At 35.2% G+C, this 25,919-nt stretch overlaps 1 protein-coding gene across 1 annotated transcript in view; it reads right to left on the bottom strand.

The window, feature by feature from the left end:
* Positions 1-25,919, bottom strand: part of ULK4 (unc-51 like kinase 4) — a gene marked incomplete at both ends in the record, with an annotated part of 221,246 nt that overhangs the window by 189,904 nt on the left and 5,423 nt on the right. The window contains 13 exons of the mRNA XM_082281603.1: positions 1,200-1,278; positions 2,093-2,139; positions 3,568-3,749; positions 5,666-5,726; positions 7,801-7,905; positions 8,340-8,439; positions 19,039-19,108; positions 19,227-19,351; positions 21,125-21,220; positions 21,840-21,915; positions 22,550-22,633; positions 23,452-23,553; positions 25,053-25,212. Of these exons, the coding sequence (XP_082137729.1) occupies positions 1,200-1,278; positions 2,093-2,139; positions 3,568-3,749; positions 5,666-5,726; positions 7,801-7,905; positions 8,340-8,439; positions 19,039-19,108; positions 19,227-19,351; positions 21,125-21,220; positions 21,840-21,915; positions 22,550-22,633; positions 23,452-23,553; positions 25,053-25,212 (1,287 nt within the window). The remainder of the gene's footprint in view (positions 1-1,199; positions 1,279-2,092; positions 2,140-3,567; positions 3,750-5,665; positions 5,727-7,800; positions 7,906-8,339; positions 8,440-19,038; positions 19,109-19,226; positions 19,352-21,124; positions 21,221-21,839; positions 21,916-22,549; positions 22,634-23,451; positions 23,554-25,052; positions 25,213-25,919) is intronic.

Below are 25,919 nucleotides of genomic sequence, written 5' to 3'. Positions count from 1 at the left end.
ACGTCCTGTGCTACTTTAAAAGTACAAAAGAAATTCTAAATAAGTGATGAGTTTACAATGAGGTAACAAAAAAGCTGCAAAGGGGCCATGACTGAGTGATAAAAACTGGAAAGAAAACTTGATATAGATAACATGGTACACATATGGGGCAAAAATAATTCCAAAATCACATCTCCACAAGCTCTCAACTGACTTTTCACACTGGGAAATAAATTTTGGCGCTAAAGCAGATCACCTCAATTTAGAAGGTCAAAAAATCAAAAAGTATTAGCAGTTACTAGGAATGGAAGAGGAAAGAAAACACAAAAAACCCCTACCAACAGATAGATCTCTTATATCTTCAGACTGTGAGACCTGGATCACAGAGTGTCATTTCACATTATGTTGCTCTGACTAGCTACAGCTTGATTTTGACATTTCCTAGATCCCAACAGCCACCAATAAACTTTACCTGGAGCATCAGATGACTCATGTAAGAGGATAAATTACAGCATTATATTTAATTCTGTATATAATGCTGATAGAAAGGTTTGCTTTGTGGTGGGTTTTTTTAAGCATCACACAATATAAAATAGCTGACAGTCAGCAAGAATGTTCAACCAGCTCAGAGGTTCCTCTGAAGGGAGCAGAAGGGAACACAACTCTGTAGATGAGATACTCCTAAATAACTCCTTCCTACATTTCCTATAAATGAACTAATACATTTTGTGTACTGCCTACAGTTATTTGATTCTACATTATATAGGCAAAAATATATTTGAAGACATGAAAATATTAGAATTCAATGGTTTTTTCCTCATTCCAATTTTGTGTAAGCACTAAAATCTTTCTAGTTCAGAAATATTACTTCGAGAGAAAAAAACTGGAATCAATGTCATTAAATAAAGCACAAATGTGTCAACAATTTCTTCTTTCTACATGCACAAGAAGTATGACAGCAACTATTTGATTTTATTAAAAGGAGATAAAAATTATATGTTATCATTGGTGGCCACAGGTTAGTAAAGATCAGAACTACAACTACATAGAATAAGGTTGTAAATTTATACATTTAAATAACTGATTATATTACACTCTACACATATGAATTAAAAAGAAAGCAGGATTCAAAACAAAAAAAGCTGTGAAAGCTTCTGACATAAATATTAAAGCATTAACAAAACTCCCTGCTAAAAAAAAAAAGAAAAAGGAAAAGTTACCTCAGAAACAGGCACATTTTCTCCAAGTCCAGATGTGTGTAATGCCAGTAAACCAATCACTCGAGCAACATTAGCACGTCTGTGTATCAAATAAATATTTTGTAGGTGCAGAAAAAGTATTTACAAAATACTACAAAAACAATTATATCTTGTTTATATTCTACACAGGTTGCTAAGGGCAGGAAAAATTTGACATCCTACTTACACCTCAGATTTTCTTCTTATTTCTATTTTCTTTGTATCAACAAGTTATTTCAGTGTTTCAGCCCAATTTAGCAGTAAATATATGCATAAAGACATTTCTCTAGCTCTGAAGAGTGAAGATTCTTTAGTTTGTTAGGATTACTAGTAGTAACACTCATGCTCAGTTTTTATACAATACAGAAAACCCCTACAGATAATTTAGGCTTTTCAGGATAGCTGACAAAACAGAAATTAAATCTGTACCACCAAATCAATTGTAAATGTTTCATTGAAGGAAAAAATTGGAATAATAAAATCAATATTTATCAAACAAACAGCAGAGGGCACTATCACATTGAACGATTCCTGACAGGTACTGGAAGAAAAAGCTACCATTAGTTATTTTACTCTATTGTGGTACGGAGTTATTTTATTCAGTGGTTTTAAGTAACTATTTGATATACTAAGTTATATAATATCTAGATAAAATTTTTGAGATTTTCTATAATCTTTGATGCTGTAGAATAGCAATATATTAATTCAATGCTGAAAAAATTCCATTTCATATCCACCATCATACTGCCAGTCAGATACCACAGCAGTCTGACAAGCTAAAACACTCCTCAAATAACATGTTAACGAATATCTTCAATAGAATTCAGTGACAATTCTCTACTTGAACATATTAATTTAAAATAGTTGTTACTTACATATCCCAGTTGGAGGCTGCACGCAACTGCTGTATCAATATTGGGAACTATAGTTTAAAGAACATAAATAAACATCAGTGCATTTCAATGATCTGATAGTTCCAAATTATAAACAAAAAATCAAAATATCAGTAATTTCATAAAAATTTATTTGGATAACATTTGGTAAGAGTATTATCACAGACAAATACTGTAGATATTGTACAAATACTGATTAAAGAAATAAAAATAAAAAAGCCTGAATGGAAAAATACTAATATTTTTCTTTATTTTTGCCTTAAACTCAACTACTAAACATATATCAGCACGTTGGAAATTTTTTTCATTCTGAATAACGCTATTCAGAGGAAAAAGGTCTGATACTTTCACCTACAAGCACAGAGATCATCATATAGTATTATGAAACAAATATTAAATAATTTTGTGAGTCTGTGAATCAAAATAGTCGGCAAGTACTAGAATAATGAATGGTAACATATATAAACAGCCACTTAAAGACCAAACTGCATAACTACTAATTCATTTCTAAAATATTCTGTTAATTGGCAATTCAGTTACAGGATTATTGCTCCCCTTGCTCCAAATTATCCAATGATAATAGAATACACCTTCCAGCAATTCTGTTTCTGGTTTTCACAAGAATGCCATGGCATAAGACCTACCACTGCTTCCAACCTAAATGCACTTCATCCAGTTTTCTGGTAGTGCAATTTTTCCTTTAGTATCTCATATCCAAAAGTAACATGTCAGCTTCTGACTTAGGTAGATTATTACAAATGTAGGAGAGCAAAGTAGTTTACTTTCTGTTAAATAAAATGAAAAGTGCTCATCTTAGGATAGCTTCTGTGATACCTTTATATAACGGGGGAAAAAAAGGTCTATTTCTCTTCTGCACATGCAAGACTTGAAGAAATATGTTAAACCACTACAGAGCATACTAGTAAAATTATTTGGTAGAAAATGGCTTTTGATACATGAAACCCCAAAACAGACTCTTCAGAGAGCATGGTCACTCTTTGAAGCCCTGCTTACTGTAAATTTTACTGCCTGTTCCTTGGAAAGCTTTCTGGCTTTTCTTTACAAACATATGACCAAATAAACTTAATTTAACAATTCATACATGAACTCCTTACAGTATCCTATGACACTTAATGATTTACAAAGACTAATTTTTCATCATACAGTATTTTACACTCTTCATGAAGGTTAGTTTTTACCCCAACATTTTCCCTAATACAACAAAACTAAATGTAAATGTATCTGAAATCTAAGAGAAAGAATTTGTTTCCCTAAGCTCTTTTAAAAAACCTGACATGGAATTTAGTAATTTTTCCTTTTTTTTTTTTTACTTGATTTAACATCATATTTTTGCCAGGACACTGTTGATTTCTTCAAATATAACTAAAAGCAGCTAATTTTTGATACAATGGCAAATATGTAAACCATGTTGATACTTTCAAAGCTTTATTGTTTACCAGCTGAGAGCTAGTCAGCCTGCTTGCAATCTCCTTGTGGACAGCCAAAGTGCACAGATAGTACAGTAAGTTCAGTTTCGAACGTGCTGCTCCTGTATTCTTTTCACTGGAGTCAAGCAGTGAACACACTCGTTTCAAGAAGTTATTCCAGTCCATGTCTTTCATAGATGACAACTTCTCAACTAACCATAAGAGGAAAACAAATAGTTAAAGATAATGATCTTTGGTGTAGCTTTAACATACTACAAAGTAACATCACCACGAATAAGTAAGTTCCAAAGTTTGAATCTAATTATAATTTTAGTACTTAAAATATTAAAGAAGCATGTTAGAATTCATGTCTGAAGATTACAGAAATCAAAAAGGTAGCAAGAAGAGAAACAAAGGATAAAAATCCAGCAATAAAAGCCTCAAAACATTTTTGAAAGTGCAAACCTGCTAAGTCCTTCATTTAAGGAAACATTTAGTGGGATTATACTTAGGAAAGGTAGCAGCTGTCCTTTATCATTACTAATTCTTAATATGTAAGTGCAGTTTCCTAAAAGTAAAATTTGGAGCAAAATCTAAAGAAAGCAGTGAAATCCCCTCACAATAAATAAACTGAAAACATGTATAATCACTCCTATAGGTTGGTATCCACCTAGCCAAGACTTAGCAAATCAGAACATGAATGACTTCAGAAGGAGCACAAAGAAATCAAAGACACTTGGACAATTAACATAGATCCTGTGGTTCAATTCATTGACCACTGAACACAAATTGAGATTTTTTTCAGACTTATCAGTCTCAACAGTTAATTTCAATCTAGCAGCCATACATTCCCTCTGTTTTGGTAGTTATTTATCAATAGCTTATCTGCCATCATGATACGCTCCAGTATAGAATATTTAAAAGCATGTTTTCTGTCTTTCATGCCAATTTTACACTTAAGTAACAACACCTTCTAATGCAGGCAAATCAACACCAGCAGAGGTGAAAACACATTTAGCTCTCAGGTATTCAACTAAATTTTTCTATATTATCTTTAATATTACTTCTGAGAAGCATCAAATTCAGTATCTTCAAAACATTCAGAAAGTTGTCCAGAAAAAAGCTACAACTCTGAAAACATTACAACAACAAAAAACACTGTCCCATATTAAATAAATACTGACAACAGTTAAACATATCAGAACATCAGTGTGGTAACTACTTAAATGCAATATGAAATATAATATTTCCCTTAGGCAGTGGAATCTGATCATTTTTGGATGAATCAAATTAAAAACATTTTTGATTACAGTCTTGACTGGGAGATTGAGGGATGTTGTGTTCCTTTCCAACCATAAAATTTCTTCAACAAATTAAGTTTTCAAAACACATACTTTATGGAAAGGTGAACTCTTATGCCTAGGAAGAGGTTCTATGTGAATTCTAGAAGGACTATATATCTGTCTGATATCCCTCTTCAAGCACAGTCCAGTATCTCCCTTAAAAAGACTAGAGGAAATATTCCAGGAGAAGAAATGTTACACTCATGACAATGAGCAGATTCTAGTTTTCAGAAATATTTCTAGACATTGAAAATTAGCAACAACAAAAAGAAAAACCCCAAAAAACTTCACATTATCTTTTGGGACATGAGTGACATAACATTTCATGATTAAAGGTGGGACTGGCAAGGCTGCCTAGTATTGTGGCTGATCAACACTGCTCATTTTAAGATCCTGTTGCCACTTGTTCCCATGCATTTGTCAAATTTTAATATATTTGGTTGAATATTTCAGTTTAAATCTCTCACTTGGAAATAAAGATGCTGGTTTTCCCACACTAAAACATTGATGACTGTCTCATGGCAAAAGTTTTTGAGCACAGGCTTGTAACTGAAGAAGGCAGAAGAGAAAGGAATGTCATTTAACTGTTCATACCTGAAAAGGCTACTCAAAATTGGTCTAGCTAAAAACATTATAAAAACATATACACAACTATAGTTTCATAAAAAAATAAAGAGTTCTGAAACTGTGACCATGTATAATCTACAAGGGGAGGCTACAGTTCTTACAATAGCAAGTTACAGCAGCACATGCAGAACTTGTTAAAACCTTCAGCAGATCCATACCTGAATATGCTGGGATGTGTAAAGTTTTCGAGTCAAATCTAACTGGTACTTGCTTCATTATCTGGAAAAATAAACAAACACATTACAACTAGTTTTAATACATTTCTAGAAAATCTCTAAGTAGGTGAACGTGAGAACACAAATGTGCAAAATTTGTACAGGATGGGTGTACATACTACTGCTCATTACTGAGGAATTTTCCATTGTTTTCTGGTATGTATTTCTTCCAAGCAAACATTTGAGATCCAACCCTATGGTTTTTATATAATTATATTGCTAGTATTTCCATTTAAGTGATTTTTTAAATGGGATTACAAAATTACCGGACTTTTCCAGTTTACATTTTTATCTTGCTTCTATGCAGAAAAATACTTGCATTTGGGTTTCAAAAGCTACTAAAGGAGCTATGCAGGTGACAGCTCATGAAAAGTTTTAGCAATTCATTTCCATACAGTAAATACATGTATACACTAGACCATTCCAGAATATAAAAAGTATTATTACCAACAGCTAATCACTCATAAGGTATGGGGATTTTTTCCCTGCAAAACCATCATTTTCTGGTAGATCACGAAATTGGATGACTGCTCAGTAACTGAGCATTTGAGTGTGATTTTCAGTAAATAAAGGATTTTTAAAAAGGCAACTGTGTAATGGAATTTAGCCTTTGACAGATGAAGTCTAAGTGTAAGTAGAGAGCTATTTTCTAAAAAAGGCCCTCAATTCCACAGAGCTGCAGAACAGAGGGAAATTTTATAATATAAGCTGACACTTCAGCTTTTAAGATTCTGCCAACATCTAGTAAATCCCTTTCCAGGAGATTAAATTGCAAGCTCTTCAGATTTACCAGGTGACAGTATCATCCTTTAGTCTGAAAAGCAGACTAAAGAGTCATCACCAAGCAGGCAGTGACTCTGATTACATGTCCCTGGAACTTAGTGGGCTATTCTGCATTAATTCTGAGTCTGGCATTGCATGGTAAGGAGATTATTATTACATGAGCACATCAGTATGTGCATCTACATACCTAATCTACCTAATCTCATCTCTTATACTTGTAGTAAGAAGAGAAGCAGTGAAGGACTAAGGCTTTGTGTCAGAGTCCTGAGACACAACTGAGGAATTAACAGCGGTAACATTCAAACACATAATTACCTCTGAAATTCTCTACTAAGAACAATGTCTCTCATCCCAAACACAATAAAAGAGTACTCTTTCATAGTTACTTTATCTAGCTGTGTAAGATTCTTAGTTTTTGAAAGAGTTAAACAAACCAAAAGAATTTTCAATACTAAAGCAATACAGCAACTAAAAGCTGTAAGACATTCCTAATGAGTTTAGATGTTCACTTCCAATGAAAAATGTTGCCTTCCCCAAATCTGCAATTTACTGAGTAAAGTTGCTAAGATTGCTTCATTTTTTCTGGCACAGAAACAAAAGGAAGACTAAAGGGGCTTCTATCATTCCTTCTACCAATACATCTGCCTATAAATGCACATTACATTGTCATTGTATTGCAGAGATCTGATGCTTTTTAGCTTGCTCTTTACTACCAAACAAGTGTCAGTTCCCTGCTCAGGAGACTCATTACAAACTGTTAGCACATTAGAATCCGTATGACAGAAATAGGATGGACATTTCTTGTAACTTCAGGTGTTCTTTTAGAGAGAAAATAAATTCATACTTAATAGAAACATTATCACAGTTGCAAGTTAAAGAGTAACAAAAGTTATTCTGTAGAACTCTTAACTCCCAATCTAGAAGGCTTCATAGATGCCTTTGTCTTGAGTATAACAAACCAAAGTTTTGTGTTCATTTAAGTAACACTTATCAAAGCAAGTTATCGGAAAACAAATCTACAAAAGCACTGAACATAGCATTTAGTAGCTTCTATTTCTTGTAAGATATTATTTAATATTATTATTCAATCCCAAAATAACTCATTCCTACAAATTACCAACACAATAGGGTTATAAAGACTGCCAAAAAATTGCATGAGAGCTTGCCAGATAATTGGGTGGAACTGCTTTAAAATGAGAACTATAAAATACAGGAAAGGAGTTTCACCCTGATCAAAAATTTATCTGCAAAAATAGCCTCAACCACAAGTTCCTGAATCTTTTATTTTGCTTTACCTTTGGATTGTCAATGATTGGTGTCACGATAAGATCAGATTCAGTGTAAATAAGCTCTTTCAATTTTGACTCCATATCCTGCTGACTTGAGCACGTATTTTCAGCCTAGAACAAAAGCCAAGGTTTTTTGAAAAACTGTTTTGTAACAAAAAGACTTAATTCATGTCTATTCACAAAATATTTCATTTCAACATTATACCAAGCAGTCTGGCCATGGAAACATATTCTAACTTGCTTTTTTATTTATGTAATAGCAGATAGGACCAACTAAAAATTATGGTAAGAGAAACATATTGGAAGAAAAAGCATTAGGTCAAAATGTAGACTAAGAAGAAAGAAGATAACATGTCTTTTATGCACTGGGGCAAAAAAGGAGACTGTCTTAATTCCTACATCTGAAGTTTTGCAAATACTTTTTTTCAAACAACTTGCACACTTAATTGTGGAAGGATACAAAAGAAAGTTGACTTGCCACAGACTTCAGGCTGATATTCTAACTGTAAGACACCATCATCCCTCAGTATAAACTTTTTACTCACTTTTTTCAAGCATGAATCTCCTTGTGAAGAATTTTTGATTGGGGCAGTAGTACCATCATGTACTTCTACTGCAGAGTTAGTTCTAGGCGTGGGACGAGAACTTCAGCAAAAGAAAGAAAAAAATAATTAAAACCCTATAAAGATTACAGATTAAGTTTCATTGCAAACTACTTTTTTTGTTGCTCTTTTGAAACTTTCACGCCATACAGCAAATTTTCAAAGCTGACAAACATAAATTACACTATGCCTGATCCATCAACTAAACACAAATTTTCTGTCTTTAAACGTGTTCTGACAAGGTTAGGATTTGTTTGCCAGTTAGAAATGGGAAGACGGTAGTTTGTTGTAATTGTTAAATAAATATAATTTGATTATTTTCCCAGCCATAATGACACTGCAAACTGGATGCTAAACCATTATTATCTTAACTCCTAATACCAAAAAACATACAAAGCAAGTTAATGTGACAAAAAATGCAATTTATTTTATCTTATTCTCTTCTGACTGCCAAGTCTTAGCTAAGTAATGTCATACATGAAATCCCTATTTGTGCTTGGTCTTTGCATATTAAGTGCTTTAAATAATTAATTTTGAGTTAATTATTTTTAAATTGAATGTTACAATTAACCCATCAGCCCAGGTACAAAAATCCAATTCCATTATCAGTGTTTCTATTTGTTTAAAATTTATTAATAGAGTTGCACCCTTCCCAGTTAAAATTTTCCCAGTTAAAAATCACAAACTTGCCCCTTTTCAAGCTACAAACCACTGGTACACCATAAGAGTTACCTTTCCTGTGTTTACTGTATACTTTTACAAGTGTTCTGAGGTGTGTTGGATGTATTTTAATACTTTTTGTAGGTGTTTCACTTGCATTTTGATTCCAAGGCCAAAACCCCCCCACCCAGTCTTGATAGCCAGCAGCTATTTCTAGCTGCAGAGCCATTACTCTGCAGGCAAGTTCCATGGGCACCTGAATACCTGAATTTTAATGAAGGTATTGTTTTCCCTTATCTCTAACTAATACCACCCCCCTTGACAACGATGAGCCATTGGTAGACAGAGATGATCCATCAAAGGGAAAGCACCAATCGCCTTGGACCGAAGGGGCGGGCTGTGGGCGGACTGGGGGCGGAGCAAAAACTATAAAAAGGACGAAGCCGAGAGGCGGGCTCTCTCTTCTCCCTTCCCTCTTCCCTCTCTCTTCTTTCTTCTCTCTTCCCCTCTTGCTCTCTCCAGACTAGCTGTGGGAGACATCGGTGCTGGGCATTAAAAGCCTTACCCCTTTTAAGGGGCTTTTAGTAATTTTTTAAAGTCAACCCAGCACTGCAAGTTTTTTTCTCTACCTGAGGTCTAGTGCTGTCTCAGCCAGAAGATCTCAAATCCCTGCGCTCCTGGGGCATACCATCTACCGAGCCATAGGATCCCAAATTTTTATATTTTTCTGATTTCTGTAATTTTTCAATTTTTTCCTGTTTTCAATAAATTAATCTTTTTAAGAGTTGTCTCATTTCCCACAACTCTTTTGGGGGCTCGTCCGGGATCCTTCTTTTTGCCCTAAAATCCAGGTTTTTTTGGTTAATTTTATTAATTTTTGCGATTTTTTTTGGTTTTTTTCCCCTTGGATTTTCCGGGCTGCCACGAGGATTACTGCAGTGGAGAAAGGACACCTCCGGTGGAGAAGGACTTGGAGGTAAGGCTTGAACCCTTCTTAAAGGGGAATTTAGTTAGGACTTACCCTGTTTAAGGGCAACTAGCTTTTGGGGAAACCTCCGGGTGGAATTCCTTTTGTGAGAGTGAGTGTGGGTTTGGCCATCCCCAGTGTGTGTGTGAGTGTGCTTGAAAGGATTCATTTTTAAGGGGCACCACGAAGGATCACCCTTTAGAGACACAGAGGGTAAGATCGAGTGTGGTGGTCAGCCTTTTTGGGGGGAGGTTTCCACGTTTTAGGGGTGCGCGCAGCCCCAAATTCAGTTTTTTCAGTGTCTCAGTCTCCTCGGGTCTAGAACCGAGGAGAAACCTCATTTTAAACCCCTTCTTTTCTTTCTTTTCGGCGGGGGCGCCCGCCATTTTGTAATCTTTCTTTTCGGCATGGGCGCCCGCCATTTAGTAATTTTGAATTTCGGCGCGAACGGCCGCCATTTTGCAATTTTGAATTTCGGCGCGAACGGCCGCCATTTTGTATTTTCAGCGGCAGCGGCCGCCATTTTGTGTCCTTGTAATCTGAACTGCACCTTTTGTTGTTCTTAGTGAATGTGTGAACTTGTTTTAGTTTGACTCTTTTAGTCAGTGCTATCTAGCACCTTTATACTCTCTGTTAGTTCAGATTGTTTGAGTTATTGGATTATAGTTGTAATTTGCTTTATCTGCTTTAATAATAAGATACCACTTTGGTATTTTGGCTTATTATTTGTGTTATTCATTATAATCTTTTTCTTTAATTCGATTATAAATATTTTAAATTTACCTCTCCTTTGCTAATTAGGACAACTTTTGTCTCTTATATATATATATAAAGCTGTCTAAATTCCAATAATACTTTAAACAATTTAAATGCATATTAATTATTCTTATTTTAATTAAAATTAATTTTTTTGGTACACCATATTTGTTTTTCTCACAGCCTACCATATTCAATTTTCCCACAGATTCACCATCATTAATTCTCTTTTACATCTACTATCCCTACTTACTTTTCTCTACATTAGTTGTATTTTATGCTTATAAATCTACTACCGTTATTATTTTATATTGTGATAGTGTATTGATTTTAAGCTATTTCATAATATTATCTTACTTTACAGTATTTTGGTTGTTTTATACAATATAATACTTTGGTTTATTTAATATAATTAAAAAAAAAAAAAAAAAAAATCCTCTTCTGCACAAGCTACTTGTTTGTTCCCCAGTAACAAAATGGGACAAGCAAATAGCAAAAGAAAAGACCCAATGAAGAAATATAAAATCTTCCCAGAGAGTCCATTAGGACAAATGCTCCTAAAGTGGGAAGAAAATTTTTTAACTAAAGAAAAAGACCAATGCCAAATGATTAGATACTGTGTTTTTAAGTGGCCAAAACATAAAATTAACAAAGATGGGCTTAAATGGCCCAAGCATGGGTCTTCTGAAAAGTGGCTTTGTGAAGCTTTGCATTCTTATGTACATTACAAAGCTCCAAAACATTCTGATGAATTAGACTATGCTAAAATTTGGTTAAATTATTGGCAAAAACAAAATGAAGAACAAGACAAAAAAAGAGAATTGGAAGAGGAAACAAAATCTAATTCAATTGGACTTAATACAAATTCAAACCAAATTTTTTCCATTGCAGAAGAACCAAAACAAAAAGAAAAACAAAAAACTATATTAAATCAACCAAAGTGGGACCCCCTAGACTACCTTCCTCCAGAAAGGAGGGTCCTTCCTTCATCAAGTCACCCAACTGAAAGGGACTCAGAAAGTGAGAATGAAATTGAAAAAGAGATTTCTGTTCCTTCCTGCTCTCACAAAAAGACAACCGGACAAAGGATTTCTTCTAGTCAGGATGGCCCAGCATCTGGCACTAGAAAGAAATCATTTAAAACACCTGACTGTCCCACCTGCCTTAGCACTCCCCATGAGTCTAAAATTTTACCTCTTAGAGAGGTACCCATGGGAAATGCTCAAGGAGGAATTGGTTATGTAGTTGTACCTCTTGCTTCATCTGAGGTACGAGAATTTAAAAAAGAAATGAAAAGTCTAATGACTGATCCCATTGGACTAGCTGATCAATTTGATCAATTCCTCGGCCCTAATATTTATAATTGGGGAGAAATACAATCCATCCTACATTCCTTATTTACCATTGAAGAACGAAAATTGATTAGAGCCGCAGGAGTGACAGTCTGGGACAGAGAAAATAATTCTAATCAGGGCCCAATTGGAGAACAAAAACTACCACTGACAGATCCTGAATGGAATCCAAATTCTGAAGAGGGTAGGAGGAACATGAAAGACTACAGAAATCTAATTGTAAAAGGTATCAGAGAAGCCGTTCCCCGAGTTAATAATATGAAAAAGGCATTTTGTGGGGAACAAGAAAAGGATGAGTCCCCAACAGCTTGGATGGCTCGGTTAAGGAACAACATCCAACTTTATTCTGTCATTGATTTAGACAGTGAAGGAGGCAAAACTATGCTAAAAGTACATTTTGTGCTTCACTCCTGGCCTGACATCAGGAGAAAATTGGAAAAATTAGAAAAATGGCCAGAGAGGGAACTGGATGAATTACTGGAGGAAGCCCAAAAGGTCTTTGTTAGAAGGGATGAAGAGAGGATGAAGGCCAAAAGCCGAATAATGAATAACAGCAGTAATATCCCAATCTACAACCCTCCTACACAAAGAACTTTCCAAGGGGGCATCCCACAACAGCAAACCCAAATTTGCTCTCACCAACAGCCACAAGTTTGCACCTGCAATATACAACCAACCCTACAGTCTACCTCAATTGCTCAAGGACCTAAGAGGTTAATCTGCACATACTGTAATAAACAAGGCCACGGGCACTGGTACTGTTTTAAAAGGCAGAGAGACCAAGGAGTCCTCCAAATGGAGGGACAAATTTTGAACAATTGAAGGGGTCAGGGGCTCTATTCTCTGGGGCAAAAACATCTTAAAGAGCCCTTGATAAAATTAGAAGTTGGACCCCAGAGACAGCAAGTGGAGTTTTTGGTGGACACAGGTGCTGAAAGAACCTGTGTCACTAAAATACCTCCAGGATGTTTTATTTCTCAAGAAACATTAGACATATGTGGTGCTAATGGTGAAAGTTTCCCTGTTCCTGTAATTAAAAATGTAACCTTTTCCATACAAGGGCGCATCCATACAGGAGACATCCATACAGGAGACAAAATTAATGCTGGAAACAAAATGGACCTGGGTAAAATGCCTTCCACTCGCTCTTCTTAGAATTAGAACGCAGCCAAGATCTGATTTGGGTTGTTCACCATACGAGATGTTGTATGGATTGCCCTACCTTGCTACACCACAAGAGCTGAATGCAAAAGAGTGTGGAAACACCAATGTACAACAATATGTACAGTTAATTGCCAAAAATCTGGGGTTGCTAAGGGAAAGAGGTTTTCTTCCACAAACACCCCCACTTGATTTTAATTTACATCACATTAATCCAGGTGACTGGGTGTTAATAAAATCCTGGAAAGAAAAGTCATTAACCCCATCTTGGGAAGGTCCATTTCAAGTCCAGCTAACCACCGAAACAGCTGTCCGAACATTTGAAAAGGGCTGGACACACGTCAAGAGAGTGAAGGGTCCGGTAGCACCACCAATTGAAGAAAAGAAACCTCCGGACAAACCATCAAACTGAACACCCTGTTTAAAAGCTCCACTCAGCATCCCTCAGTCCAAGTTAATAAAACCCTGTACTCCCAGTTTATTCCCAGTTATACCCTATTAATAAGTGCAGTTTATCCCCTGTTATACCTCGGTAATAAGTGCTAGCTACAAGTTGTTAAATTAAGTTGAAAATGTTTATCTGTTAATTTTGTTCCTTGTTATTCCCTTTTATAGAGTCTGCCTTCACACAACCATATTGTCACATCAGCTGTGTAGTAAGGCTCCATTTGAAGCCAGCATTCTCTTTCAATAACAGACCAATCAGACTCCAAATTTATGGGCATGATAACTCTAATCTTTGACAAGGCCAACCCCAAAATAACCATGAGTTTCCAGAAGCCTGAAATCACTGAAGAAGAACCATCTGAAGGTGAGAAGCCTAAAGAAAGGACAAAAGAAGCAAAGATGACAAGCCCCACCAGCAGAGGCAACCCAAATGCTAACAACTGCTTCCGGGTCTGCCTAAAGGGGAAAGTGAGCAACATCCTGCTACTAAATGTCATCTGTCTCTGGGTCCTCTGGCCTCCCTTCACACAAGCAGCTGACAGCCGTTGTAACAAATGTTACAAGACGGTGTATCAGGCAGAAGGAAGCTCATTCCAAATTCGACACTTTTTCCGAGCACATACTTATGTTAATCCATCTTGTTACAACATAACAGAGCTAGGTATCTGCTCAGAAAAAGGTCACAAGTATTGGATTGGCAAAAACATTGGCACCCAAACACATAAGCAGAAGGGAGAGTGCCCCTCCCAAGACAATTGGCTCTGTTTCAATTTTAAATACATAACTAGGACAGAAGATTTGTTAAAAAGAAAGACCTATGACACCGACCTGATCCAAGAGGTGGTCATAGAAGAAAAAGAAAAGCAAAAAGAAAACAATCCTTTGATGTCAAGGAAAAACTTATTTATTGACCTGGCAGAAAGGATTGGAAAACAGCTAAATTTAACAAATTGCTGGGTGTGCGGAGGAACTTTAGAATCGGAAAGTTGGCCTTGGCGGGGAGTCAGTCTTGGACCCCCCGATTTACTCCGACTGAGTAATCTTTCCCCCACAACCCGACATGATAATGAAACCTGGCTGCTAAGCAATTCTGTTATTGGAGAAGAATGCATCTGGAGGAAAGGAAGAAAATTCTTAGAAGAAGTTGGTGAGACAATATGCAAAAGGTACCTGGTAACTGATGGGCAAAAACACTGGTGGATACCCCAAGAACCAGATGTATTCTGGTCTGCAGAAAAGATTAAAAACAAAAATTGCATTTTTAATCCTGTTAAAAAACTCTGGCAATGTTGGGATCAAGGAAATCCATACTCTGTCCTGCCACAAATTTCCAAATACTGGATCACAGTAGCAAGTATACAACCCCACTTCTGGGAAGCACCACAAGACCTCTATTGGATCTGTGGTAACCGAGCTTACTCCAGCTTACCACCTCGCTGGAAAGGGAGCTGCACTCTTGGAGCCATTCAGCCAAACTTCTTCCTACTTGCTGAAAACGCTGGAGCCCACCTTGGAATCTCCCTTTATGACGAACTTTCCCGTACCAAAAGACATGTAATAGGGGGAACCCAGAGATGGGGAGAGGAAGAATGGCCAGCTGAGAGGATCCTAGAGACTTATGGACCTGCTACATGGGCACAGGATGGGAGCTGGGGGTACCGAACTCCCATCCACATGCTAAACCGGATCATCCGACTGCAAGCACTAATTGAGGTAATCACCAATGAGACCTCTCTTGCTCTTGAACTACTTAACACACAGCAAGGGCAAACTCGAACAGCCGTGTACCAAAATCGGTTGGCATTGGACTATTTACTAGCAGAAGAAGGTGGAGTATGTGGCAAGTTTAACACCTCAGACTGCTGCATCCACATTGATGATCACGGTGAAGCCATCACCAAGATTACCCAAAACATCAGGAAACTAGCCCATGTTCCAGTGCAGAAATGGCAGCCCTTGATCACTTCTGAATGGTGGGAAAATATTTTCCAAGGACAATGGTGGAAGAAAGCTTTAATTATTGTTGGACTTTCCCTTACAGGACTTATTTTTCTCCCTTGTTTAATCCCTTGTTTCATCCGTTTAATTACCACTGTCGTCCAAAGCATGCCACTGATCCAAGACCTCCAAGGACAACAGCAGCATCCACCATCCACTCAAAAGATTATGTATATCAATAATAATAAGAAAACCAAAAAGGAAAGAAAAATTGCCAAGCAAGTGTGGGACAGTTTTAAACAGCTTGAATCCATCCCTGAAGAAGCTACCCACCTTCACTTAAATGCAAAGACCAAAGATGCGAGCATAAGAGAAAAAGGGGGGACTTGTCATACATGAAATCCCTATTTGTGCTTGGTCTTTGCATATTAAGTGCTTTAAATAATTAATTTTGAGTTAATTATTTTTAAATTGAATGTTACAATTAACCCATCAGCCCAGGTACAAAAATCCAATTCCATTATCAGTGTTTCTATTTGTTTAAAATTTATTAATAGAGTTGCACCCTTCCCAGTTAAAATTTTCCCAGTTAAAAATCACAAACTTGCCCCTTTTCAAGCTACAAACCACTGGTACACCATAAGAGTTACCTTTCCTGTGTTTACTGTATACTTTTACAAGTGTTCTGAGGTGTGTTGGATGTATTTTAATACTTTTTGTAGGTGTTTCACTTGCATTTTGATTCCAAGGCCAAAACCCCCCCACCCAGTCTTGATAGCCAGCAGCTATTTCTAGCTGCAGAGCCATTACTCTGCAGGCAAGTTCCATGGGCACCTGAATACCTGAATTTTAATGAAGGTATTGTTTTCCCTTATCTCTAACTAATACCACCCCCCTTGACAACGATGAGCCATTGGTAGACAGAGATGATCCATCAAAGGGAAAGCACCAATCGCCTTGGACCGAAGGGGCGGGCTGTGGGCGGACTGGGGGCGGAGCAAAAACTATAAAAAGGACGAAGCCGAGAGGCGGGCTCTCTCTTCTCCCTTCCCTCTTCCCTCTCTCTTCTTTCTTCTCTCTTCCCCTCTTGCTCTCTCCAGACTAGCTGTGGGAGACATCGGTGCTGGGCATTAAAAGCCTTACCCCTTTTAAGGGGCTTTTAGTAATTTTTTAAAGTCAACCCAGCACTGCAAGTTTTTTTCTCTACCTGAGGTCTAGTGCTGTCTCAGCCAGAAGATCTCAAATCCCTGCGCTCCTGGGGCATACCATCTACCGAGCCATAGGATCCCAAATTTTTATATTTTTCTGATTTCTGTAATTTTTCAATTTTTTCCTGTTTTCAATAAATTAATCTTTTTAAGAGTTGTCTCATTTCCCACAGTAACGAGAATTAAAACTCCTAATTTTTATGTATCATTGTGAACTGGGCTTACCTTTTACTTTTTCTTTTTAAAATCCTGTCTGCTAATTAGAAAATGAAGAAGGAGAGACCAGAATACTGCCAAGTTGCAACTGTCATAAAGCTGCTAGTGAACTTGGGGTTTTAGTACACATCAGTTTAAATTAAAGCATTTAAAATCAACTTCAGAATTATTGTAATTGGCAGGCCAGGAAACTAGTTAAATCAAGAACTTCAAATGAACGCGTTTCCTTGATTAGCAGAAAGTAATAAACACATTTAGTTTAGCAAATCAGATTTCTATAATAGAAAAAACCACTAAATTCAAAATACAAACACCAAACAAAATTAAAGACACTCAGGAAATCGGTGATCAAATGACTAACATAACTGTTCTCATGTTTCATCTATTTTCAATAGAAATTTAAATTTAAAGGGTACAATGAAAGAATGCCAAAATATTACCTACATAAAAATACATGAAATATCCTAATTCTTACAGTAAAAAAAATGTATCAGGATCTGCTTGGAATTTTAGTTCCTAAACAAAAAAAATCCTATGATTTCTAGCTAGGAGGCTGGACAAATGATTATAAGCTGACATTTGCTTCAAAACATGTAGATTTGTTAAAATTTTTTTTAAATTAATTCAATGGATTTGCTTTCATATATGTTTGAGATACAGAAAATAATACTTATTTTTTAGTCATCAGATGGTTTCTCAGTTTAAAACAAGACAAGAGATTATTGAATTAAACTAGTTAAAATGAATGAGATCTATTCCATTTGCACAAGTAGAAGCCACTGCTGTTAAAAGCTGATTAACCCCCTAGCAGCTAAGTAAGTTCTGGTGCCAAGTGCTAGGTCAGCAAGTTACTTTCACTTCAGTGTTTTAATACTTTACTAGAAATCACATACACTGCTTTCAGAAGTTACATCACTGAAGAGAATTTCAGAACAGGTTTTTTTTAACTGTTTGCATTAGATTTCAAATTTTGTGTTTAAATTAATGTACTTATAAAAAATTATGTTGCTAAAAAACCACCATTAGGGTTACATGTTATACGGCTTTTAATATCATTGTAGCCTTTCTTTTCAGCAGATTGCTACAGCAAATGCTACTTGAAATTACTAATAATATGTGTCTAGCTGTGATGATAAAAGTTGTGAGATGAGAAGTACTACTGTATTAAAACTAACTGAAATAACTTTTGTACGCAGTATGATGTACAAAAGCCCTATTTCAGGTTATGCAAGAAGCTTAGAAAAGTATTTTCAAATGGGAATATTTCTTCTTGATGTTGATAGGAAAAGTATTTCACTAGACAATCTTGGTTTGTAAGGTAGTACAAACAAATCACTGTTAAACCAATCGCTATTTTTTAATTTAATACCCAGGTAGTACTTAACAGACTGTCACCAATAGCTTGTGATGAAAAGCTGCAGGCAGAATTTATTAACAGATCATATGCTGAATGCTTATTCTTATGTATTTAAAACAATCATGCTTCAAGCCTATTTTATATATATATGAAGTAACTAAGTAAGGAAGATCTAAATAAATTTTTCTCTTTAGACAGACAGTTAAGTAATCAAAAGTTTACTTTCAAAATTAAGAGTAATAAAGTCATATAATCTTTAACTACACACACAACTCTCATGGCTCTCTTTCATGGTGGAGGAAAGCATGCTATCAGAAGTTTAAAATATGCAGTCATCACAATTAGAGAAAGCCTTACAAGGTTCCTGTAATAGATTGATAAGAACTTATCAAAACTAAGTGAATCACTTAATGCAGTTTTGGGTTCTCAGAGTTCCCAAATGTATTTTGTTATTTATTAACTGGTAATAGCAAATTCAGAAGGAGACACAGTGTTATAGTCATAATAATAAAATGTTTGAAGAGACAGTGGGGAAAAAAACCAACACCAAACCTACAGGATTTCAAGGCACTTTTCATACCTGAGAAGAAACATGGATTCATTTGATTCACCATCAACTACACTTCTGGGGCGCAAGTCAGTCTGAGTTTCTACCAAAAAGAGAACATGAACTTGCATTCAGAGGTTAAAATCAAATAAAACATAGGGAATAAGCATGTTGGTAGGATTGATAAAATAGCTAAAAAATAACATAATGAGCAATATTACCTATTTTGAAAGAATTGCTTGGTGGTTTAAGACCTGCTCTTGAGGATGACAAGTTATCTAGATTTTTTTGAGCATCCACTGACTCTTTGGCACTCCAAGAAACTGATGACTCTGTGTCTTCCCTGCTGTTTAATAAATTATATTAATTACAGATTGAAAAAAAAAAAAGATATCATATCCATTATCTGTTGCAATTGTTAGCATACAGCTTAGTTGTCATTCTCTAGAACAATATACTCTTGAAATACGTGTTGCACATACTTTTTATATTGGTAATGGCAATGACAAAAAGTAAGTTTACAGCAAAAAACTTGGAGAATATTAAAAATTCTCTCTATCATTAGAACTTAAATGAAAGACATCAGAAAAGTTAAATTACTACCCCATAATACAAGAGATACTAAAGAAATACTAAAAACATTACAGACATTTCATTCTTCACAGTAAAAAGTCACAACAAACCTATCTCCAACAATGAAGTCTATAGCCTAGATTAAAACCACTTTTTTTGTGCGTGTAATGATTTACATGTCACACTTAAATGCAATTTTATTGGTTTTGGTTGTTTGGGATTTTTTTAACGTGTCCTTATATTATTGACATGGAACTGGGTCATAAAACCTTCATGAAGGCTCTCCAGGATATCATATATTAATCCAACCCACACTGTGAAAAAAATAGATACATGGGTCTCACAGTGGGAAAAGACACAGTATTGAGCCTCCTTCACATGTCACGCCAATGTTTTACATTTGTCATATTTGTCAGTGAGTGTATACATCAGCAGATATTTCACAGGCATTAGAAAAATCTCAAGAGTATGGCCAAATAGCCCAATATTTTGTAGGAGATTAAGATTCCTCTTGTTCTCCAAAAATTCCCTAAAATAAGCTCTAAGACCTAAGTCTTGCTAAAACCTTGAATGAAATCTTAGTTCATGGTATAAACTTTAAATATTAATTTCTTATTGCAGGTCAAAACAGTAATAAAATTAAAAGACAGAGCTGTACCTCAAACTATAATGAACATTATTAAGAAAAATACTGCAGCACTGGTATCTGAAATAGGTATAGAACAACATGAGAGAAATTTTTAAAGTAGATATAACAAAAACCACTCAGCATTCTAAAACTATTTTGACATTAGTTCCCCATGTTGGAATGTAAAATATCTTTCAAATACTTAGAACAACGTATCATAAAAAACAATGCTAAATGTCCAAATTCAAAACTAGAAACACAAAAACCAGCAAGGTAACAGGAGTTCAGAAGAAGCCTAGCTTGTTAATACGTAGAAGCCATTTTCACAAAAGCTTTGGGTGTTTCTGCAGTGTATGTAGCAGTGGAGAGTATTAAAAATTTAGAAAAAAAAACCCCTAAATTAATGCCTTATGTCATAAGCAAAGAATATGGGTCAGCTGCATTTGCAAGATTATAAGGCTGAACCACAGCTCTAAGATACTGCACTGATAGGCTTTGTGATGCTCTAAGCCTAGTGAATAAAAACAAACAAACAAACAAATCACCAAAGATAAAACTGACCCATACTGATAAGATTCTACAAAACCTTTAAAAAAAATTTTAAGTCAGATTCATACAATAATTTTATATAATATATAAACAAATAAATAAAAATGAGAGCATTTAGCTCAGAAGTGAATTTTAACGCATTTTATAGCCAACAGGAAGGAGTCTGTTGAAAGTGAATGGACAGTGCAACACACTAACAGGATAATACAATTCCTAAACATCCCAAACTGCCCACTGATTGATGTAAAAATCCATTAATGAAAATTCTAAAGAAAGTTCAAAAATTATAAAATTTACAGACAAACTTAATAAAATTTTTATCTTTGCTTATATTTATTTAAAAAAATGTCTTCCTTGAACATTCAGTACCTCCAGCTTGTGCCCTGTCTGTCTGCAGAATCACCACCACAATGGCCAAGGGATCCTTTCCAGAATGGATGCTGCAATAGGTCTGCCCAATTCAGCCTTTTGAAAAGCAACAAACAAACTGTAAAAGCAGTGGCTAAGTACAGCTCCACAGAGACATACCAGACTAGATTTTGAACCCAGTGATACTACAGGGCAATTAATCCTGTCATTTGCTTTCATTTGGACAAATAAGTTTTCTTACAGAACAAACTTTTTGCCTTAAATCAGAATGGAAAATTCACATAACAGGTATGAGAGTAAGAATGAAGGAAACTACAGAGTCAATCCCACATGTAAATTATCTGACATAGCCTATAAATTATAGTCTTAAATTTTTTAATAATGTAAATGTATCAGGTATGAGTTAAAGGCTAATAAAATACATGTGCCCATTGCTCTGGAAAAGCAAAGCCATCCAATTCTAAACTGCTTCTCATTCTGTTACAAAGTTATCTATTTAGCACCAGGTACAAAAATTAAAAAAAAGATGCACGTAATGAAAACATTAAGTCTATGTATCTTCATGTAAGAAAAAGCAGTTTGCTCTTTTATACGAGGCATGAATTTTTTTTTTTGCATTTTTTGTCATCTAAAAGATACTATACATACAGTATCATGGTAATTATTTTCTCCAGAGGTGACAACATAAACAGCAGCCATGGATTAGGCAGTTTACCTTTTATGAGGATCCTTCTGAAGTAACCCATCAAGCAAACTGATGAACTCAGCAGAAGGTTTGTGAATAGCAGAACCTGTAAATAGAAGCACTTCAGATCAGTATTGGACAGCAAAAACAACCATCACCCAATGTAAACCACGCTATTATCTACAGATCATGCTAAAAATCTTTCTTGATAGTAATTTCATCTGAAAAAAAATCTCAGTGTATAAAGAACCTTAAATATACACTCTTTGCACTTTAAAGAATCCTTTAAAAAAACCCCAAACAAACAAACCACTAATGCTTGGTCATCAAACTAATTAAAATTGTTTGTAACTTTAAAAAAAAAACAACTCTCCAATTATCAGACAGCCACCAGGAAGAAATTAAGTGGAGTTAAAATCTGCTTAAATTGAAAAAGAGCGACTAATATATAAGCATCTCTGTGAATAACACTGGTGTCCAGAATGACCAAGATCAAAAATTCCATCCCAGTAGGTAGATTCAGTGTTAACAATTAGAAGTAAATTATATATGTCTCTGTCAAAAGGGAAACAAGCATTCATCACTAACAGGAAATTATCACAGGAAGGCATTGCTAACGTTCACACTTCAGACAACTAACTGATTCCTGCAATCAGCCTCAGAAGAAAAAGGGTAAAACAAAACTTGAACTTCCTAAGTATTACTGTGATGTGATCCATTAAAGAATAACAGAACCCTACCCTCTGGTCCTGGTTGCAAAGGATCTTCAGATAAAATCTTTTCAATTAATTCAGAACGGCTTTCTGAGAAGAATGGTGGTTTTCCTACAAACAGAAGTGTATTTCACAGATTAGGCAAACTCCAAAATGGTTGTAAGATGATTTATCATGAGCTCATTTTCCTAAGAAAGCATCCAAAGAAATAAACAACCTTGGCCTGAGTACTATTTATCACGTTTTCTTGTCAGTTTAAATTCCAAACCTTGGATTAAATTCTTTTATCATGAACAGCAAAAGAAACCATAGACAGAAGACACACCAAAGATGGCTTGATGGAGGTGACCATGATAGTCCTGTATGAATCTGCAGTGAGACAACATGAAAAGGCAGAAATCTCAGTATCTGTGTTACTGTGGTGATTCAACAGATCAGCATTTTGTTTAAGGTTTAAGAAGGCTGCAGTGTAATTCTCTTCTGTGATGAAGCTTCCTTCCAGGTGCAGCTAATGGGTAGTTTATCTGTAGGGAACCAAATTACTCTGTCTTTACAATAGTGAAGCAGTTTCCTCGTTCAAAGGTTAAAATACTGCACACAGAGTTTAATACCAAGGAGATTAAAACATTGCACTGTCAGAAGTCAAGGGCTGCCATAATTTTATATCATAGTATTTAAACCTTACATGTTGGTTACAACTGTTGTCAATAGGACCACTTAACAGTATTGTTTCACTTGATTATTGGACAAAGACACTTTTTCTTTTTTGTCTTTTAAGCACAGTTAATATGTTCTTCAAGAAATCTTCAAAACCTGTCTCAAGTTTTTCTACGTCCTAACTTCCCTAGAAAGTCAGTAAGAATTTACCCCAGGACCATGACCTACGTTTCTATTATCACAGATATTAAATATATATACAAACTTACAACCTGAGAACATTTCATAAAGTAAACATCCCAGGGACCACAGATCACTGGCTTTGCAGAAGTTGTCTCCCTTTATTGCTTCAGGAGCTGTGTATAACGGAAAGCCTACAAAATACAGTACGTATAATTAATGCACTTTGGTTATTCATTCAGCATTCATCCTTTTCAACACTTCAAATTTTATCTCCAAACTTCACTGAGTTAGAGATTATCTTCACTCGACATATAAGAAAACTGAATAGCAAAGGTAAGTAGTTTCAAAGGAACTTCTCTCCTATAGTGTAACTGGCTTATGTAGAATTATATATTCTACTTTGTTGTTTATTTCACTTCTATTAACCAAACTGACTTGTGCTGCACTTTTCAAACACAGTGATTAATACAAAGAATGTTCTGACTTGTTTTAACAGCTTTCAGAGCCAAGCAATTTGAGCAGAATGGGAAACCATTCTCATGTGAGTAGAAATAATTATGTTACATCAGATTTGGGATATCTTTTTTTAAAGCTATTCCAAGAAATAAACCCCCATGAATTTATAAAGTTCTGTTACAAAAAACAAGGTAGTTAGCCAAGGAAATCGCTGATCTAAACAGTTATGGCTCTTTTCCCACTAAAGCACTACGAAAACATCACATATCAAATTATAGCAGCTTATTCACAAATCTCTCGTTTGATACAGGAAAAAAATATACAGTTCTTATTTCTACAGTAGTTCCCATCAGTTTTCAAAAATCTCTAAAAAATTACACAAACTCAGTAAAAAAAAGTGTAAATTCCATAGTCCCTTAAAAAGTTTATTTTGGATTCTTTTCTTCTTTTTTTTTAAGTGACAAAAGGTCATTATCATACATATCAAAACAGCTATTCTGAAGAGTAACAGGAAAGAGAATAGACTTGTATTTCTTCCTGAATAAAGACCTGATCTTGGTCTTACTATTTCCAGTGTGAACTTTCAGAAGAAGACAGCAAGGAGAGCTCTCTTTGTTCTCATAAAATATTACCAAGAATTCCATTGTTTCTGATAAAAGTAACTGATACATGAGACATCATTATCTTGGAAATAGAAGTCTCTGAGATGTTTCAAGATAATGACTAATAAAAGATTCAGAACATTAAAAACAAGTTTCTGAATTTTTCTTATTCAATGAAGAAATAACACAGTGTTTTCAGTCTACTGCATTTGTATGGATCTGCTTGCTGAAACTGAAACACAGTAACTTGCTCATACTTTAAAATGAAATTATCATCTTTAAGGTAGTGAAACAGTTGACCTCAAACTAGAATTAAGTTAGACCATGTACATCAAAAAGGACAATGAAAGTACAGCAGTGCAGACTCCAGCGAAAGAAGTAGTTCTGTGTAGTACTTGCCAAATTTTCTGTACACATTTTACACTAACTTAATGGAATTTAGTTCCAGACCTTACAGAGAGCATCTGCAGCACAGAATTTTAAAAAGTCCACAGATAATTCCATAGCTCAATTTTTTCTGAGACAAAACAGGATTAATTCTAAACCATTTTTCTTTATCATAATGATTGATATTCCAACTTCCATTCTGTCTCTTTGGTGTAAGTTAATTCTGTGTAGTAAAAAGCTCGTACCCTGAACTATATTTGTAAAGCGTCTTTGTGGAGTGCTTTCATTAATATCTTCACCTTCTTCAGCTCCAGCTGAAGCAAAAACTTCTTCCAAGTCTTCACCATCTGCTTTAGCAAAGCAAAAACTACTGAATTTCAAAGTCCCAGACCCTTCCAGTAGAATCTGTAAGAACAAACAAAATCCAGTGTGCTAGTATCATATACTAAAACCGAAAACTGCTGAGATTTCCAACATGAAGTACAAAATAATTTATTATAAAAATAATCACAATCTCAAAATATTTAAGGAATAGAGATGATGTCTATAACCAAAATAATTGAAGTTTTTCTTTGAAGTCAATGCCAATACTTTTGGTTATAAGAAAAAAGTATCCCAATAGAACTCTTAAGAGGTTCAATGTGCACTTGTTTACTCATTATTAAATCTAAATAAACAATGATGTTACCAGAGAAAAGAAAGTTGAAGTAGAGTAAAACTGCATAGGAAAATAAAGTCTAGTAAAACCAAACATGGCTTCATTTGAGAAAAAGGAATTTTTAGTTAACAGAAAATGCCACAGATTTTTTCCAATAATGATGAGAGTTTTCTCTGGCCAGTCAGTGCTTATTCTTCTCAGTTAAAAACTTCATAATCCCAAAAACTTGAAGTAATAGCCCATTCAGCCAGAAGTAGGGGGCGGGGCACAGAAGAAGGCTTAAGTTTAGCATTTTACTTTCTGTTTAAAGGAGTATTTTACAGCAACATTCTTCTTTGGAAGACTACTGAGTCATCTACATTATACTTTATTAATGAATTTTTAATGCTTTTGGGTCCACAAATGACAGGAACTGAGTAGAATTGTGGAACATTTAACTAAAGATTCAGAGGAT

This window comes from Coloeus monedula (assembly GCF_965178545.1).
Source record: "Coloeus monedula genome assembly, chromosome: 1".
NCBI classification, from domain to species: Eukaryota; Metazoa; Chordata; class Aves; order Passeriformes; family Corvidae; genus Coloeus; species Coloeus monedula.
The sequence above is the reverse complement of the archived record's forward strand: the minus strand, read 5'-3'. Positions and strand labels throughout refer to the sequence as shown.